At 35.0% G+C, this 20,309-nt stretch overlaps 1 protein-coding gene across 3 annotated transcripts in view; it reads right to left on the reverse strand.

Annotated features, from left to right (window-relative positions):
- The window catches only part of LOC106672544 (semaphorin-2A), a 702,354-nt gene that overhangs the window by 16,439 nt on the left and 665,606 nt on the right, over nt 1-20,309 (reverse strand). For all 3 annotated transcript variants that reach the window (XM_014404069.2, XM_014404068.2, XM_024226294.1), the window contains 2 exons: nt 14,300-14,407; nt 7,697-7,967 (listed from right to left, as the gene is read on the reverse strand). In XM_014404069.2, the coding sequence (XP_014259555.1) occupies nt 7,697-7,967; nt 14,300-14,407 (379 nt within the window). The remainder of the gene's footprint in view (nt 1-7,696; nt 7,968-14,299; nt 14,408-20,309) is intronic.

A 20,309-nucleotide genomic window follows, 5' to 3' on the forward strand; every position in this document is an offset into this window, starting at 1 on the left:
CGCAGAGATGGAGGTAAAGGGAAAGAAACAGGAATACACGAGAAGTGCAGAACGTGAAAGCTCACACAAAACTTTTTTGCTCGCTAAAGTTGTGAAGTTGTTCTCGCCTGCATAACCTTCAGGGGGTTAGAACAAATAATAAGTAAAGAAAGTGGACGGCGATAAAGACGCTAGTGGATTGAGCGAACCTGACTTCTCTAACTCGGTTAGCTTTCAATATCAAACTCTTTGAACAATTTTCCATTACGGCCGTTAGTTTAACTCGATGGCCTAAATTCTCTCCTTTTAAGAGAATATTTTTTCAACGTGAGATGCCGTAGGAAAACGGTTTAACCCTTTAAATTTTTTCTTTCAGTTAATTTTCCAGTGAATTTAAGCTTACTTGTAAACTGAATGAAGACGTCGGGCCATCTTCTCCTAATTTCTTCTATTAATCACCGCTTACGAGTGCTTCTGAATATTAATTTTGTAATTGGACGTTTTACGCTAATTTTGAACGTGTAATTAGGAAGGAAAAAAGCTCTTCTTTTCGTTGTAATGAAAACTATTGCCTCATTAGAACTGTCTCATAAGCACTTATTTTCTAGAAAATTATTTACTTGCGATATATTTTGAACACTATTGAAATAATTATTATCAAAAAAAATCAATGATAAAAATATAATAATTTAATTTTTTTCCAGTTAATTAATATATTTATGAAAGGTTTGGGGCAAAATGAAAAAGTTAATGTCACGATCGGGATTTGAAACCACTACCTTTGAATCAATACGCCGCTGCTCTAACCACTTGACTTCTGAGTTAAATGAAGTCACAATATCTCAAGTGGTTAGGAAGCGGCGTATTGAGCCGAAGGTCGTGGGTTCGAATCCCGCTCGTGACATTAACTTTTTCATTTCGACCAAAACCCTTCATAAAAATATTATTTAATTGAAAGAAGTAATTTGGTCAATAGATCACTAAATATAATGGATTTAAATTTTTTGTTTCTTAAAAAATATAACTTTGCCAATGAATTGTATATCATCATATCGGTTGTTGAGATACTAGATCGTATTAACACTTCCCTTAAAATTTTTGTGATGTATAAATTATGGCCTGTAAGTAGTGTTTCATAAGGACGTATTTCGTGTATATTAAAAATCAACCAGTAAGTACTTAAATATGCATAGATGATAAAAAAGTAAAAATCAGCATATGGATTGTAGAGTTAACAGGCATAAGCATATTAACTAAGGTTTTTGTTTATAATTTTTGTGATTGGGGTAGTATGTAGGTGGTAAATCTTCGGGCCGAATTTGTAAGGTATAATAAATTTATGGTTTCTTTCAAAATTTCAATATTGCATAATATGATTATTTATGCTATTGTTAAAATTGATTTATTATGCTTATTTCTTATTTTTATTTACGTCTAGTATATTACATTTTTGATTTTATATTTGCTGAACACGAATACAGTCCACTTAAATAGCGTAACATTTTCGATCACTGGGCTGGAACAAACTAGTTTGTGGGTGTTTTACTTTGTTTTATCCTATGTACCTTGAATTATTGCAGTTTATTGTTTGTTGAATTATTTTATTTAATTCTATTTAGGATTAAAATGGTCGAGTATTGACAAGGAAATAATTCCGATGTGCAGTAAAATAAATAGTCTGTATTTAGGGATTAACAACAACCAACAACCATTGACCGATAATCCCATCACCACCGATGCAAACATCACAATTATAATTCAACGGTCATCAAAAGTTACATTTAGGGATTAATAACTATTTTTATTCTCAAGAAACGAAAGGCACAATTTTCATAAAGAACGATGCCAATTGACGAAACAACTCGCTTACAACTGAAATAAGTAGATAACAATAAATTATAATGGACTAGTAAGATATTATATATTACCTTAAAATACGTGTGGTAAAGAAAAAAATGATCTAGGGGGTGAACCGACTAAACTGATACAAAGGCCGAAACCAAATATTTACTAACTTTTTTTTTACTTTTTACAAGATTGTTAACAAAAACTTCTTTTTAAAACCTGCAATTATCATTTTATGCTCGGCTCATAAAAATAATTCCGTTGGCGGAATCTGTCTTAACAACACCGAAAATTGCGGTTGACACATGGGCACCTACTTTTTGGCCAAAGCCCGCGCAGGTGCCCCTTATACAGAGAAAGGTTGCTTGATGTGTCCCACAAAATAGAGGCGTAGCATGCCTTGGCTCCATACAGAGAGCGTGTAGGCATGCCGCCGGGCTTAAGAAGAGTTCTCGAACACGGTAGCGCGTTTCAGAGTCCCCTGTTCCGCTTTTTCGGGGAAATTGGGTTTTTTATTGTATTGTTGTGTGTCTATATGTTTTGTCTGAGTGCATGTATTTATTAGCGTGAATGGCGAAAGGTGAGGGTGAAATATACGTCATCATCGCCCCTCGAACGTTGAGGGCGTAAGATCTGGATCGATGGGGGATTATTTATAAAAGTACTCTATCGACCCCAATCAAGATTAGTTTGAGTGTAAGTCGGTGGAGGAATATCAAGTACTCCACCGACCAAACTGAAAAATTGAAAAAAAAATTGGTTGTTACACTTGTTTTGATTTAAGTTTTTCCTTATGTAATACATGTTTTTTCGATATTTCTTTTCTAAATTTAAGTGAGTTCAGACTGATAGTTCGAAGACATTCAGATTAGAATTTTGTTACACGTGTTTTCAATTTTTTTTCTGTTTACAACTTTATTTGCATAAAGGTACTTGCAGGTCTCTGATGTCTACATGCGTTTGTTCAGGCCACCTTCCTGTCAATATCCAAAAAGTGTTGGTCGAACAATTAAAGTTTTGGGCCATTCGCTTAAAATGTTTGTAACTTCCCAAAGTCATTTGTTTCTTTCTGAGTAGGAAGAGATTTAAATTTCAAACTAGATTGGACGTTATGGTAGCTCAATTTTATGCTCGTTTATTAAATGTTTTGTTAAGAAAAAATTACAATTATATTAATGGTAAAGTTGTTAGGGCTTCTTTTTACTTATCTAACTGCCATCTCGTAATAAATTTCCCTCTTTTAAAACTTAATACCAATAAAAATCAGTTAATACTAAAAGAAAGGATAAACAAAACCTTAATTTCAATGGAAGTTAAAAGAAAATTGAAACATGATATTGGAGAAGGAGGAAATTGAAGGGGATCGTTTTTAAAGTGAAAGAACTTGCGCTAAACCAAAAGAGGGAGGTTTACATGTAACATAATACATATAAGCTTGAGGTGAGTGGAGTGGCTTTGTATAAAATAAATAGAGAGATCGTGTGGGAGTAACATGTGGGCCCCAGGAGAGAAGTTGTGTCTCCTTCAGCGGGGCCGACTTAATATAAGTGGTGGGATATTTGGGTCCGGGCAGTCGTTTTTTACCCAAACTCCACCTTGGTATAAGCCGCGAACTCCGCTTGTATGAGCATCTTGGGGAGGCTAAATTTCCACTATCAAGCCGGATCGTGAAAATGGAAGCGGCCCCATCTAATGATCCGGGCTCACACTTTCATACGAACCATTTCTTCTCGGCCGAGGGGTAAAGAAAGAGCTCTCGGCTTTTCTATTAAAACTCCTGAGATCAGTGAGCCGAAAAAGAAGTTATTCAATAAGACCGGCCCATCGCAAACCATTTCCAACCCCGGGTAACGTCCACCATTTTCTATAAAGGCCTGTCATATTTAACCTCAGAACCTTTATCCGCATTGTGGTCGCTATGCCGTGAACGAATGGCCAATTTTTCTGCACTGGAAAATCAAAAACTTCTCCATTGGGAGGTATTTCCGAAAGGGTTCACCCCGGAAAACTTTTAGCTGTCGATAGTACGATAACAGACAAGGTACCAAATAAAAAAAAATAAAAAAAAGATAATAGACGACCATTCAATACCACGTTTAACGATTAATCACTGTGCTATCAATCGTGACTCAAATATGTGTGTTTTTATGCCATTTACGAGATTTTATGAAATATATGGAAATAATTGTGATTGATTTACGTTTTATAAACTTAAATAGCCATTTATTGCAACCTTTCCAAGAGGAGAACCATATGGATGGGAAACTGCTGGTATTCAATTTGAGTATGTATGTTCCAGAGCCGGGTCATTATTCTCTCTTTATTCATAATCTGTTGGAATTTTGATCTCAAAGGACGGATTTCATCTTCCTATCTACAGTAAGTTTTACGCGTTCCATGGAGGTTCATCATTGAAGGGGAAAAAATATATTAAGCCATTTACGTTTTAGTGGTCAATTGACCAAGTTACTTCTTTCAATTAATTATTCTTTTTATGTAGGGTCTTGGTTGAGATAAAAAAGTCAATGTCATGAACGGGATTCGAACCCACGGCCGTTGGCTAAATACGCCGCTGCTCTACTATTCAGCTTTCGTGATGGAGAGTTGGTGTCCGAGTGGATTGAAGCCACGATAGTTCAAGTAGTAGAGCAACGGCATATTCAGCCGAAGGTCGTGGGTTCGAATCCCCCTCGTGACACTGATTTTTTTTAATGTCAACCAAGACTTTACATAAAAAGAATAATTAATTGAAAGAAGTAACTTGGTCAATTGACCACTAAAACGTAAACAGATTAATATTTAATAAGTCAAAGAAGTATCACATCACTAAAAAGCTCCCCGTGGCCACTTCATAAGTCGCTGAGAATCGAATCCTTGAGGTTGAGATGGAGAGGTTCGAAGTCACGACAGCTCAAGCGGTTAGAGCAGCAGCGTATTTAGCCGAAGGTCGTGGGTTCGAATCCCAGTCGTGAATTTTTTATCTCAACCAAGACCTTACATAAAACGAATAAATATATTAAGCTTTGTAATTATTTGCAACAGTGGGTGTGCAATAGGAGGAATCAAGTTTGCTTTAGGTTTCAAAATAAGAATGTAAGATCGGTTTACCCATCTTAAAATTGTGTGAAATTTTTAACACAATAAAAGTTAATATTTGCGAGCTAATTATTTTATACGTTTCATTCGAATATTACGTACTGCTGAAAAAAATCAATAAGTTTCAATGGTTTCGAAAATATTACCATGTAATGTGAAATTTTAAACAATCAATGTTTCTCGTTATCAGTGCCATGTTGAGTCAAACCTTTTATTTAAAATAAACACAACCCCGATTGTAATCGGTAAACGCGGAAGAAGGAGGTGTTAAATTATTGAATAATGTTGTGAGAAAGCGAAATTAAAAGGGAGCCTCGGAGGTCGGGTGTAATCACCAACCCTTTTAGGTGTCAGCAAGATTAAGTTTCCGTTTAGATAAGTTAACAGGAAATGAAATAATACCAGCGGACTGGTGTATTTAAAAAAACTTACTAAGATTAGAACCCCAGAAAGGGGAAAAGACGGAATCTGCCAGAGATCTGCATCGAATTTAAACGCCAGCCGGCCTTCCCATATCAGATCCTAGGGCGAACATGGATTAATAAGGTAATTAAAAGCTCAATTAAACGCTTTATTGCAGCAGCTCGAAGGATTCCAAACTGTTATCGCCGGCACGTAAACCCGCCGAATTTCTACATCGTACGCCCCCTAAATTCTACTTTAATCAAGGCATTAAATTTTTTACGATGGGAATAATGAGAAGTAAAAAGAGAATTACAATTTACCCAGGTTTTTCAACGTTTTTCTTGTCTTATGTCGGCTTTTGTTTTAAATAGAAACTGTGCAAAACCACGTAATATCAAAAATTTATTATTTTAAGCAAAATAAATTTATATACATGCCAATTATTTCAGATTTTACTGATTTGTTGTTGCTGTGTAACTTTTCAAATATTAAGCACAGATAAATTTTCTAGGAAAAATCAAATATCACTCAAAATGTATCTGTAGGACGGAACTGATTACTGTATTAAGGGAATACAAATAAATTGAAAGAAAAAAGGCAAATACAATACAATTTCAAATAAAGCAGTACCTTTTGGTCTGAATAACTTGTTGACAAAAGAATGAAGAAATTTATTTCAGAATATAAAAAATACCTGCAGGAAAATATATAAATTATCTGATGTATATAAACTGAATACAACTATAAACTATCAGGAATGTATAAACTATCTGCAGTTCGATCGTATCTTATTCACAACTTCCTATTTTTGTAGTATATTTTGGTCAAGCATGCATTTTTGTATATCTAAAGCTTTTAATCAGTTGGGAAATGTTATGCATTTCGCAGATCAGATAACAAAGCTTTGCAGAGGAGAAAGTAGAAAATGGTTAACTGTAGTTAGGATTGGTTATCTATGATGATCTGACTTCTAGTTCTGTAACTATAATCCATTCGTGGATCTCTAGATTAAATTTATATATTCAATAAGTTACGTCAATTATTATCTTAAGTATGTGTACACTGACAAACTTGCCGCAAAATTTTTTTATATTAAAAAATAAGAGCAAATGGTGCAAACTGAATGCGGGAAATACTTGTGGCCTCTTGTCACGGAATGCAGCGATCAGTAAACTTCCGCGAATTTGACTCGGTTGAGCTTTTATTTTTATATTTCTTTACAGACGCAGACAAACTTTTTGAATTACGGTTACCACAGGCCGTAGAAATGATTGAAGACGCTTTTCCCTAGAGGAAAAAGAACTAGGAGTTTTCTTTTTTTGCAGCGTTAAACAGTAGCATTTTTCGCAATTACGTTGCCACCTTGGGTTTCATTTGTTTTCTTTGATTACATGACACCTGCTCAGGCTGTTCTTTCAACTGTTTCTCTTTATTTATTACATCAATTAAATAAAGTAATTTTTGTCCTTTACTTTTTGGATGAAGTTGACTATGTGTCAGACCACCTTAAAATACTGTTTTAATAGTTTCTATATAAAATTCCAAGGGAAATTACAAGAGTCATAAAGTACTCTCCATTAATCGTAGATAATCTATGTCCTAGCTTTATTAAAAAATCTATATCAGGTTGTTCAACATTGTGGTTATACAATAATATTCTGTACATTGTAGAAATGATTTTCTTTTTCTTTTCTTTTGTATTTTTCATCATCGATAATTTTTTGTTGTACCAATTGTTAGGTCTGGTTTTACAATAATATGTAAAAGTAATAATTGTAAATATAATATGTAACAGTAAATGTATCAAGTGGTAAATCACTTGGTGTTGTCATCATACATACATAACAATTTAGAAATAGTTTTGATTATTAGTGATTGTGAATATAATAAAATTTTTTTGAAAAAGACGTAATTGTAGCATAAAAATAATTTTACAAAATACTGACTTACAAAACTAGCCGGTCTGTGGCATCAAGCATAAGTAACCCCCTGAGTTAGGTTTTGTCACCATCAAAACGTTTTAAAACACAAAAACGAGTGTTTTAAATAATATCCAATTTGTTTAATTAATAGAACTTTTGGAATGATCTTTCTGGTTCACATTAAGCAAGTTTTCTTCGAAAGTTACCCATTATTTATTGCATAAAATTTTATCATATAAATTATCAACGTAATGAACGCCAGAGAATTGGTTTCGCTTAAAAGCGTGAATTTAATCAAACGTATATATCGGAGAAGAAATCTGAGAAATTATAAATTCATCCATATATTTTTACAATTTTTCACAATGAACAGACTTTCGATTTTATGTTAAAACAAAAAGGTTGAGCTTGATTTTATTTTTATTAAACTATAAATAAAAAGTACTCACTGTCGAGCCATTTTGAATCATATTTGATGGTCCTTTTGAAAGTATATTCCTTCCTGGCTGTCGTAAAGTTGTGAAGGTTGGTCCTGAATATTACCGTATCGGCTTTTGTAAATTCTGCATTCGTACCCGAGTAGAGCCCCGGGAGGCCTCCCGGGTTTCCCTTTTCGACCCAGACGGCCGTGCTGTTGTCAGCCGGGTCGTAGGGGCATTTCGCTATCCCCATGCCCACGCCTGGTACGTACTGGTTCCTTCCAAGATGGGTTAAATTGGACTGAAATCAAACAATAGAAAATGTTAAATAATTGGACGAACAATACGGGAAAGATGTGTGTAAAACTGATATACGAGGCAAGGACAATTCAAGTTTACAGCTTGCAGGTTTCTCGGTCGAAGGTAAAAGCCCGGTGATACTCCTATCAAATTGCCGATAAAGCTGCCTTATTGTACCATAAAGTTGTCTAAGTCTTACCCTTTTGACTAATTTCATGGGGCTATTAAGAACATGTATGAGGTTCTTTAAACATTTTGACAAATGTTGACAATTAATACCTTAGCTATTGAATTTACACATACGCTAGTTGCAGCTTGTTAAAAACAAAATAAATAAATGTTTTTTCTATGACCCAACCAAAATCCACCATTTCTCCACATCTTTTTTGTATTTATTTGAAATAATGTATAATGATACTAACCAATACCTTACATAAAGATTAATTAATTGAAAGAAGTTAATCGGTCAATCGGACCACGAAATATAATGGATTGTATATTTAATTTTAAGTAACCAAATCGGAGATAGTAGCAATGTAAGAGATTTATCCTAAAATTATTCTAAATAACTAATGTAAAAGGTCATAAAATATTCACGAAGCTAACTTAACGTTATTAAGTTGTTTATTTTTAAAGTTGGAGTTTGTTTGTTGTACGTGAACTTAAGGCAACTTTTCTTCTTGCGCAAATCGTCATAAAGACAGCTTTTTTGTTTTTCCTCGGCAATATTTGTCGTCACGTTTGGGCCATTCGTTCTAGCAGATTGCGAAGTCTTGTTTTTGTTCAAGAATTTTTATTTCAACAATCGGCTTATCCTTTTAATATAAGTCATACATTACAATAAATTACAGTATGTTTACAATTATCTGCATTATAAAGTTCGAGGTTTAAATTTTTGTATTTGTTAATCCAAATTTACCTATTTTACTGGGGAATTATAAAAGTCCTAGGTTTAGCACTCCAGCTACGGTGTGAATGCATTCGAAAAAGTACACACGCGCGCGCGCGGCGTATACCGACAAAAACACTTTTAAAAAATCATTATTCTATCCATCGTACTATTCAAATAAAATAGGCTTCCTTTTTCTTCATTAAACTTGAAGTAGATAAATTTCCGAACAAGCTAATTTTTAAAAATTTTGTCGGGTTCGCAACAGCAGAAGTCATATACCCGGTGTTGTGGTGTTTTTGAAAAACGCGTGCGAAGAGGGTGGGCATTATAGCTTCCTCACGTTTTGTACATTGCGCATGTTAATCCGTTTGGGATAAAATTGATAGGGATCATCTAGAACCCAACTCTCATAATCCCTGCAACTTCCATTTTTCAAATGTCGTGTAATCGGATTGGATTCTCGACGACAAATGAAATGGCCACGGAGAGCTTTAGTGAAGTATACTTCATTTCAAATCATTAAATTCACTAATTTCGTGGTCCGCTTGAGCAATTAATATATTACAATTAATTAAGGTTTTTTTTTAGTTGAGATAAAAAAGTCAATGGCACGAGCGGGATTCGAACCCACGATCTTCGGCTTGATACGCTGCTGCTCTACCACTTGAGCTATCGTGACCTCGATCCACTCGGACAGCAATCCGATTACACGACATTTGAAAAATGGCAAAAAGGAGGGAAAATTCAAAAGGTGCGGTTGAGATGGGAAGTTGGTGTCCGAGTGGATCGAGTTCACGATAGCTCAAGTGGTAGAGCAGCGGCGTATCAAGCCGACGATCGTGGGTTCGAATCCCGCTCGTGCCATTGACTTTTTTATCTCAACTAAAAAAACCTTAATTAATTGTTTCGATCTTTATTGAGCCCTGAAGATGATGTTAATAAAGATCGAAACATTGGCCCGATAAAGAAAATGCTTTTCTAAACCTACTTACTCCAGACCGCATCTCACGATCTCCAAACATCATTAATTTACAAAACACCACACATTACTCATTTTGAAAATAAATACCTTTTCTCGTCTTTTCTCCATTTGAATCCAGTTCTAGTTAACCATGGAAATACTTCATTTTAAAACAAAAGTTCGCATTATTATTGTGAGAATGAGTCATTGAGGTCACCGACAAGTTGATATCGCAGGCAGTTGGCGTGTCAGAGCGTAGTCTCCCGTGCTTTAGCCTGATTCCGAGAGACTGAAAGTGCCAATAGGAGGTGGAGGATCTAAGCGCATACTACGCTAAGTTAGGACAGAAATATTGTCATTGCTACCAGACGGAACCCTTTCTATAGTGCCCGCCAGATCCTAATTAAAGTAAAAATTCTCGCAAAACGTTTATCAAAGCATTTTATTGTTGGCCTCACATCGTATGCCCCTTTGAGACGATCAACAGCAACAGCCCGCCACCAGCAACTCTGGAGAATATGGTGCAGCGAGCAGGCAGAAGAGAACAACTAATGGAATGCTGTTATGTTTACTGGTGAGTCGCGTTTTTATCTTTGCGTTTCCTCTGCTAACACTATACAGACGAAAACGCGACTCATCGGTAAACATAACAGCATTCCAATTGCTGTACTCTTCTAGACGCTCGCTGCACCATATTCTCCTGAGTTGCTGGTGGCGGGCTGTTGCTGACTTGCTGTTGACCCAGGTGACTCATCTTCACAATAATATTGCTCACTTCTGGTTCAAGATGATTATTTTCCATAATTAAAGATAATACAACTGGATTAAAATAGAGAAAAGACGAGAATAGGTGTTTGTTTACAAAATGAGTATCTTCATGTTCATTTTTCTTAAGTAAACCCGTTATTAAAAATGAGGATTATCATTTTTTTGTATTCTCTATTTTGTTATACCGTACTACTTCTGAAAATTTCATAAAAATTGGTCACATGTTTTCGGAGCTTTGCCGGTTACAAGGACAGACCACAGACAGACAGACACGGAACCAAATTTGTTCAGAAAGGCTGAAAAGCAAAATGCGAGTGGAATTTGATTTTGGAGTAAAAAAAAATTCTTACATTCGGTAGTTCGGAAGCTGAAAATATTGTAACTATGCGTTCAAATTGAAATGGGATTCGAACCCCGTACCCTTACGGTAATCAGTCGCCACGTCAAAGTTAACAAATTAATGTTTAAACCCCTCCTTTTTTTAAAAGTCAATAGTTCTTTGTTTTTTCCCGTATTTTTTAAATAAATTAAATATGAAGACATTATGATTTATGTTATGGGTAAAGAATACCCCTATATTATTTCCCTAAGTTTTAATACTATTAATTTACAGTTACGAACGAAACATAATAATAAATAATCTCATATATGCAAATGTGTACATTATCCCTACAATGTGTATTTATTATGACTTAAAAATAAAACATTCGTCAGGGTACAATCGAAGAATACCCCTATGTTGTTATATTGCCAGAAAATCGTAATTATCTTGTGCTTTTGATATCGGGTTAACTGTGTTTTTCTGCCCTAGATAGAAGTGAAATGCATAGAAAGGTCCGACAGGAGATAAAAATACGTTCAAAATGTTTCAAAGCTCTGTCAGCCCCTATCCAAAGCTAAATGTGGATTTTTCATCACATTGCCATACAAGGAAAAAAGCCCGTATGTGTAATTATTTTATGCGAAATGGAGAAATGAATTGTTTTTATTTCAACTGTCATAGTTGATGAGAAGGAACGTTATTTCCAGTTGGTACTCTTGGATTAAGTAAAAAAAAGTCGATCACAATCTTCAGTTAAATTGTCAACATCTTGAAGGTTTTGAATGGAAAAAAAATTGGATATTATTATTATAAAAATGTGTAATTTTTTTTTTTCATCCATATAGAATTCTATTGTACCGTATCTGCTAATGGATTTTCTGTAAGGTTTTCGTGCTTTTATGAAGTAAAATATATTTTCAAAGAGGAATGGTATTGAATTCTGCATACTCAAGAATGTTTTTCCCAAGTATCATAACATTTCATAGTTATTGCAGGGTAGTTGTGCAAGATATGCTCAGTTGTCAGCCTCCCTTCAAGACAATCCATTAGTCATCTGACTATAGTCTTTTAGGGGGTACGAAAATGACGCATGTCCTGCAATTACACAAGTTAGAATTTTTAAATCCTGTCTGGTGAGTAGGATTTTTTCCCATTTGGTTGTTTTTGCGTGTAGCTTTATTCTTTGCCTATTGCTCCCAGTATTTGTTGTGTTTATAGTAACCAAGATTCCCGTTCTTTAGTAGATAATAGGGATATTCAAGTTGTTTTTTGACTAGAGACTCGTGTTAACTCGAATAGAGAAATGTCCAGTAAGATCGTGAACGCCCCCTTCTTTTCTTAGCATGTTAAATTGTAATTTTTCCGCAATGCTGTGCGTGACGGTGCTAGAACCAAAATTAAAGCTATAACAGTCCTTGAAGGCTTGTTGTTGTTTGTTTTGGTTTTCTTTTGTGTTAAATTGTAAGATGCCAGAAGTTAATAAAAAAGGAAAATTAATCAACTCTTTCATTCAAAATGCTAACTGTGGACTCGAAAAGCACTAACAAATGACACGCTTCAATTCGTGCCGACATCCCAAGGTCTAACAGCCTACAACTTTATAGGATAAGGGATGTATCTATTATGAATGAGAGTATAAGGACGGGTCAGAAATTAACAAATGAAATGTGTTGGTATGATTTAATTTATGCGTATTTAAGAATAAAAATACGTCTAAACAAAAAACAGCTGTTAAATTCATGGCTACCATTTTGGTTACCTATGCCCTAACGGCTAGCAATGTGACTACATGTTCGATTTAACATCTAACATTGGCCCTGGCCTGTTAGATCGAGCAACGTTAACTAGCCGATTCTTACAAATCTACGTCATCATTTTTCTCGATCAGGGTTAACATAAAGATCGTGAATACCCCTACCAATCTTCCTTGGGAAAATGTATAATCACTTAAGTTCACATTTTGTTGGGAAGGTTTATGGTGAGCCTATATCAAAAATGTTTATCCATCAAGTCTTCTTCATAAATGTTATAAATTGAAGAAATTGTGGGAAATAAGGAATTTTACATGAAAGGGATTGTCACAAAAATATTCCGAAACATTAGGCTCAATAAATAACACATTATTCCGGCTTTTTGGGATATTTATAACTGTAAGAAACTGTCTTTTTGTAGTAAAATAAAATTCAAGGTGCGGTACTGTAAAACAGTGTTCATTCCCTTTAGCGTAACGTTTAATGTGTAATGCCTCCGCCCCACAGGTTTTTTTATACTGCTCAGCTGTAAAAAGTAAGTGAGGTAAAGGTATCAGACGGATATATAAAAGTCGCAAAGCAAGCTTTCATTATAGCCAGAATTTCGTTAAGGAATGAAGACGGACCATTTATCCGAGAGCGCCGCCAATAAAAATTCCGAGAGCCCTTGTAACAGTAAAACGAAACGAATGGAATATTTAGGTGTAGAACAAAAAAAAAGTAGTTCTCCTGGTATTTTCGCAACGGGCAAAAGGCTTTGTTTATAGGGACGTTACCTGTCGGAGTGTAATGCCCATTCAGGTGTTTATGGTTCAGTGGCGTCTTGTAATTTTTAATGCAAACCTTCCTCTTGCACAGCACTTTGCCCAGAAGCAAATAGGATTTTATTGTAAAAATAAAACCGGACTCGTTAATTTTTCAAAAAAAGAGACGGAAGAGAAAAATTAAACGAGAGAGTTTTGTTACTTCCGTAATGGGAAACCGACGGATCAGGACTTTGACGAAGGGCTGAAATATTAAGGACGGAGATAAAACTGACATGTGTAAAAAAACTCTACTGTTTGATCTTTGAAGAAGCCAATATGGTAAAATCGTGGTGGAATAAAAAAAATTTATCTCGTGTAACGTTTGAATTGCAAAAATAAATAAATAACAACAATATTTAAAGAAACATCGTCTTACAAACATCTCACCTTTGTTTCTTTCGAGTCGAAACGATCCTAAAAGGAAACGGTAATGCCGCATTGTTAAAACGTCCCAGGATACGCCGTGGAACGGTTACCGGCAAGTTACTTCTACAAATTGCCTCTACCTCTGCAGTCAATGCTCAGGGGACATGAAATTTTATGTAGGATCAGCTCTTATTTAGATTTCTTCCGTACCATTTACCCGAAACATATGGCAACGGGCAGGAGTGAAATTCTCCTAAAAATAATTGGCAATTCCCAAGGAGAACTGCAGTCTTACTCGGGGGAAAAAGAGTTTGTTTCATTGTTATCGCCGTTGTCGACAAAGCCGAATGGAAAAAGGCAAAATATAATCAGATAGGGCAAACCGTTTAGTGCGTTTAGTGATGTACCTGAGTGGTTTTGTTATGGATCCTTCTTTTATTCTTTGTAAAAATCAAAAGAATACTTACATAAATAACCCAATCCTTAGGGTTGTGAGCATTGGTTCCGCAGACGTAAAGTCTCTCCCCATCGCCAATGGACTGGATTACTCTAATATGGTTCCGGCAGTCAAACGCCTGTAAAATAAAAACAGAATAATTATTAATAAACAGGTTAAAAAATAACCAATATTAAACAATTTATTTGCTATGATTATTTGGAGATCGTGAGCTGCGGTCTGGTGTAGGTTTTAGAAAAACATTTTCTTTATCATGCCAACGTTTCGATCTTTATTGAGGTCATCTTCAGGGTCTGGGATTTATATGAAGATGATCTCAATAAAGATCGAAACGTTGCATGACAAAGAAAATGTTTTTCTAAAACCTATGTCACACCAGACCGCACCTCACGATCCTAAATAATCAATGGCTAATGATCACTAATCACCACACTTTATTCGCTATGTTATTTTAGTATATATTTAATCTTGTACTTCAATAACATAACCAGCGTGTAAGTGAACCAGTGTTTTTATTTCGACAAAAATCTGTTGAGTTGGTCATTTTTAAATCACCTTATTCAAACCTTATGGTCAGGCAGGGATATTCCAATAAAATAATTGGCAATACTCAAGGGGAAATTGGGTAGTATTCGAGGGTGATACTATTTATATTGAGAGCTTAATGCTTTTAAGTTAATTGACTTTCAATTTCGTTTGATTATTTTTACCATTTCTAGTGATTAGTCTGTGTGCCAATAGTGTACTGGAAATGTTGCAACTACCTGAGCAGAGCAAGATGATCTGATACTACCAAAATGAAGGTTTTCTTGTAATGGTAGTTAAATCATTTTATTCAGACTTTCGTCATATTGGTTACGAAAGTATAACATTGAAAATTCCACTTAAAAATAAATTAAGTTGGTATATTTTCCTGAAATATTACAACTTTATAAGGATGACCTTTATTGTTGAAAAGCCCTGTTCTTGTAGTTATTCTAACTAATCAGCTGTATCGGCAGAATTTCTCTAGAGAAAATTATGTCGATTAATTACATTACATACAGAAGATGTCTGGCTTCATGACATTAATTCTCGAACTATGCGCCCAGAGTTATGAAAGATCGGAGTTTATGATGATGGCTAAGAAAACTAATTAGATATCAGAAAACCCAGGGGTTTAGTTTGGGGTAGGATTGCGGTATGAAATCCGTAAACGGTCGATGACTAAGAGAAAGTACATTAAAGGAAATTAGAACTAGTGGTATCGGAGGGTCAAGGTATCACTCCTCCATAATGTAATAGCCCTACTTCCCCTTCGCATCATTGGCGGATAATTCAATTTGATCCCCTTGGCCTCTTATTTCCTAGATGGCCTCCAAAGGCAATCTGAAGGTTGGGTAAAACTGTTTTGCGGGATACGAGTCATTCTGTATTTCACGTCTGACTTGTGACAAGAGGCGACCCACCCATAGTGGTATTAGTCACACAGTTCCTATCCATCCTAATAATCAAAATCCAGGCGCCGTTTCATCTATGAATGCCGGAGTAAAGGGGAGGGAAATATTTGGTCTCAATTCGACTGGAAACAGAGATCGAAAAGGGAGTCCTACATACCAAAGAGAAAATGAAAATATTCATATTACGTGGTATGAGAAGATACGTACGTATTCGTTCATTTTTATTATTTCTTCATAGAAATCGATGCTACATATTTTTTAAAAATAATATTCCTAGTCTGTAAAAATCAAAATACATATTACAAACATTTGTGTATATGTTTTTTTCTCCCAGTCCCAACACTGATACTATGGCTAGCAATGTCCCCGGAGGACATACGCTAATTGAAACCAGTCACTTTAAAGCAACCAAGCAATTTTTCGGAGTGAAAAAAATTTAGAGATGGCCTTTTGGCAATAGATCGAGAGCTTAGTGTGAAACTTTTGGATGCGAGTTGTATCAGTTCGTTGGTAAAACAAATATTGAATTTTGTATAGTGACATTAGTGATGTAGTAGGCAATTTTGGTAAAGTGTCTAAGGACGTCTGACGTACAATGGAGGACATTACTGTTTTTTAGTATAAATGTACACTGTGTGCATTTTGTGTCTTTCAATCTTGTCCTCCAAGTTTTTTAATAGTTTTGGTTTCAAAGTGTTTGTTTGTTGGAAGTGTCAGGGTGCCTGAATAGAATTATGATTAGAATGCAGAATTTCGGTGTGTGTGTGTGTGTGTGTGTGTGTGTGTGTGTGTGTGTGTGTGTGTGTGTGTGTGAGAGAAAGAGAGAGAGAGAGAGTAAAATAAGAAAGAAACAGAATAATCTATAGACTGCAGTGTGTATAATTTAAATTTAAAAGCTCTAGCTGACCATAACAAGAAACCAGTGATTTACTGTTAATGTAGAATTAAAAACTGACCAAAAAAGTTAACAAATGGCCTTCGAAAGCAAACAAAACAATAAATGGACCCTTTTGGTTTTCATTAAACATAATGGACGAGGGTCATTCCGAGGGAGGTTCATATCCTTCTAAATATGGGGTTGGAGATGGCCTGAGAATATCAGATATGGATATGAGAGAGGGTGGCAAGGCGCCAGCGGACACTGCCAACTGCCCTTCGGCTCCATAAGAATTGCACCGACCGAGGGCTTTATTGGCTCCAAGTCAATCCTACGCTGTGGGTCGTAACCTGTCCAGATTAAGTAGTGATTTTTACCCCACGCAATTTTAGTCGGCAGAATGTTATGAGATATTTCATTGCATAACCGATATCCATACATGATGAATCAGCATGAAATATCTCTTTTTTCAAGTCTTCCATTACCGATATAAACTTTAATAAATTTTGACTACTTCTCAAAATATGATATCAATAAAATAAAGAATAAATCTTAACGAATATTGTTTTCAGTATAAAAGAATTCTTATTGTCCACGTTTTTTGTATTATGGGGGGGGGGACGTTAGCAAAACATTTGTCAACTGTGTTTACAGAGATAGAAGAGAATTTGTGTGGCGACTTTCGACTGAGGGGATCCTGGAGTGACCGGAAGCTGTGAACCAGTAACTCAGGGAGGCATTGAATCCTTATCCCCCATCCCTGGGCTTCCGGCGCTATTCATGGCAGCATCCGACCAAGTCTTCGCCCCTTTCTCCAGGATCTTAATCCTTTAGAACACCACCTCTTGAAACACCACGACTTCCAACACAATCATATTCCCCCCTTTACTCGGGGCTTTTTCTCCTTTTGTAAGCTGTTGGTTTAAACGATTATTTCCTTCGCTTTTAAACGTGTTCCCTTCAAGTAAAAAAAAGCTAAAGAATCTCCCGAAACAACGTTTTATTGGAAATCTACTCCTTTTCTATTTATAGCAATCCTAGATGAAATTACCGTAAAAATTAATAGCTATTCTTAAAATTATTCTTTAACCTGTTTTTGTTTTTAGGTGTACAATATCATTCGATTTTACAAGTAAACTTGAATTATTTAATGATATATTCAAACTTTTAAGAAAACGTACAAATTCATCATCAGATAGCTCCAACGTTGGCCAAATAATGACGAAAGCTAGAGATAAAATACATTTTCCTTTTAAGCCTTCTTTTTCTATTTCTTTAAAAATATTCTTACTGACAAATAAAAGGAAATAACCCATTATATTTTGTGGTCCGATTGACCAAATAACTTCTTTCGCGCAAAAAAAAAAAAAAAATGCGGTCTGGTGTGTAAAAAAATGTTAACTTATAAAAACAAATTTTAGATTAAAATCTTTTATAAAAAAATTTCTTTTATAAATTAATTTTTTTTAATCTAAAATTTTCTTGCATTGTATGTATTAATTCATTTTATTTATTACTTTTTTAAAATCTACAATTTCTAACATGGATTAAATTCATTTTTTAATAAATAACGTTATGCGCTAATCTACTTTTGCGATGCTTAAATTAAAGCCTTAAATTAAATTATAGGTGCAAAAGAAAACTGAATTTAATAATCAGAAATGTACATCCAACAACGTTCAAATAATATCCGAACGTTAGAGAGAAAATACATTTTTCCCCTTAAACCATCGTACCTCTGTATCTATTAAAACAATATTAATACTTTATTACATGTGATAAAGAGAACTGATTTTTAAATTAAAATTCTTTTCTTATCGGTACAATGCACAGAAATAGTTAAAGAGCAATTACAAAATAAGTCACTCTATTGGGCGATTGGAAATCGGCATTCTCTCGTTGGCAAATTGTTGCAATTGTCAGTAGACTTTTCCAACAATTGTGTGTCGGGAGCAGGAGGGCAGTGAAATGTCGTCTCCTCTCATCTGGCCCGGTACAGGTAAAACCTGCGGGGGTGGCATGGCCTCATGCCAAATGCTTAGGGGGTGCCCTCGTGTCCCGGAGTTTCTATTTATGCCAACCCTGCACCCCCTTTTCACCGTTCACTGTATTTACCGGGCACACCCCCTTGTCCTCCGGGCCACTCACTCCATACCAGTACGGGAGATATTTTTTCCTAACCGTTGCTAAATCCGCTTTCATTCCGCACATTTTTCTCTATTTTTTTTCCAAGGGGAAAATACTCTTCACTATCTTCCCGAGTTGCCGGCTTTTTGACAGAGTTACTATTATAAAGGGATTTACCACCGTCCTAAGTGGGCTCTCGTGTTCCCTCCTGGACAACAAAAATATTAGCGTGAAATATTCACATGATGTCACAAACATTTGCATTTAAAAGAAAATATCGCACACATAATTCAAATTAACCATTAATTTTTTTATAAATAAATTTTCATATTTAAAACAAGTTTTCAAGGGTGAAAAAAGCAACATACTCGTTGAGAGCCAATATACTTCATTTATGTTTTGATAAGAGACAAAGAAAGAAAAATGATATGAAAGTTTTATAAGAAATACTGCTTTGTGATTGGTGTTTGGACCCTCTGTTATGATCATATCGCTGCACGTGAGCCTGGTAATTATAAAACAGGCACAACTCTGGCTCACTTTCAACAGTTCGTGATCACAACACTGTTTACATCTAATCTCATTTCAGCAAGTGTATACACGGTGGGCTTTAACCGCAATCATCGTTTTGAACAAACTTTTTTTCCAGACGCTATTCAATTGTCTATAGATTATAAGATTTCTCATTAAAATCAGTGGAGTCATAACGGAACGCAGTTTGATCGTTTCCTATCTGGCTGTAGTCACTGTTTTATTTAGTTTGCTAGTCGATATGTCTCTTAACTTGACATAACACTAAACCGATTTAATACATTTTTTCATGGCTAACTTTAAAAACAATGAATTTATGAAATACGTGATAGACACAATGAAAATTCCGAGACGTAAATTGACTATGCAGTAAGATTTATCATCCTGTATCAATTTAACTATGAACATGACAGTTATATGACCGTGGTAATAAAACTGTGTGTAAACTAAATATCTCGCCACGGTACCTTTCCCCAAACCTAAAAGGAACGTTACTTTTGATGTATGAGTGTGATATTTTCTTTCTTGAACAACTCTCACTAACATTTCCTCCATAATTTTCAAAGGCACTTTTGCCCATTATCTTTCGACGGCGATGTAAACACCTTACCTAGTTGGGGTGGGGTTTAAGTAAGGAAATGCTTCTTTAGGTTATTATATGAATAAATCAATATTTTAAACTAACAGAATAGATGGAAAACATGTCTATTAGTTATTTTACGATGTTATACAACCAAGGAAGAGGGTTGGAAATATTTCAGAACAGTGATTATATGTAGATATGATAGATAGGGTGTTGTCACTGGAAAACTTCTCCAAATGACTCAATTATAAATTATAAATTATTAATTATTCACCTAATACAATATTTTTCGTTTTAAACAATGAATAAATGTAATAAAAAAATCAATTAAAAGATAAATAAGAACAAATTGCGGACTTTTCCAAGCCTTTTCAACTTTTTCCTATGAAAAAATCTAAATTTTAAGAAAATTGCTTTAAATAAGTAACACATAATTGCTGAGAATTTATTATCTGCTCTGTGT

Source organism: Cimex lectularius, unplaced genomic scaffold (genome assembly GCF_000648675.2).
Source record: "Cimex lectularius strain Harlan isolate CLEC.00 unplaced genomic scaffold, Clec_2.1 scaffold48, whole genome shotgun sequence".
NCBI classification, from domain to species: Eukaryota; Metazoa; Arthropoda; class Insecta; order Hemiptera; family Cimicidae; genus Cimex; species Cimex lectularius.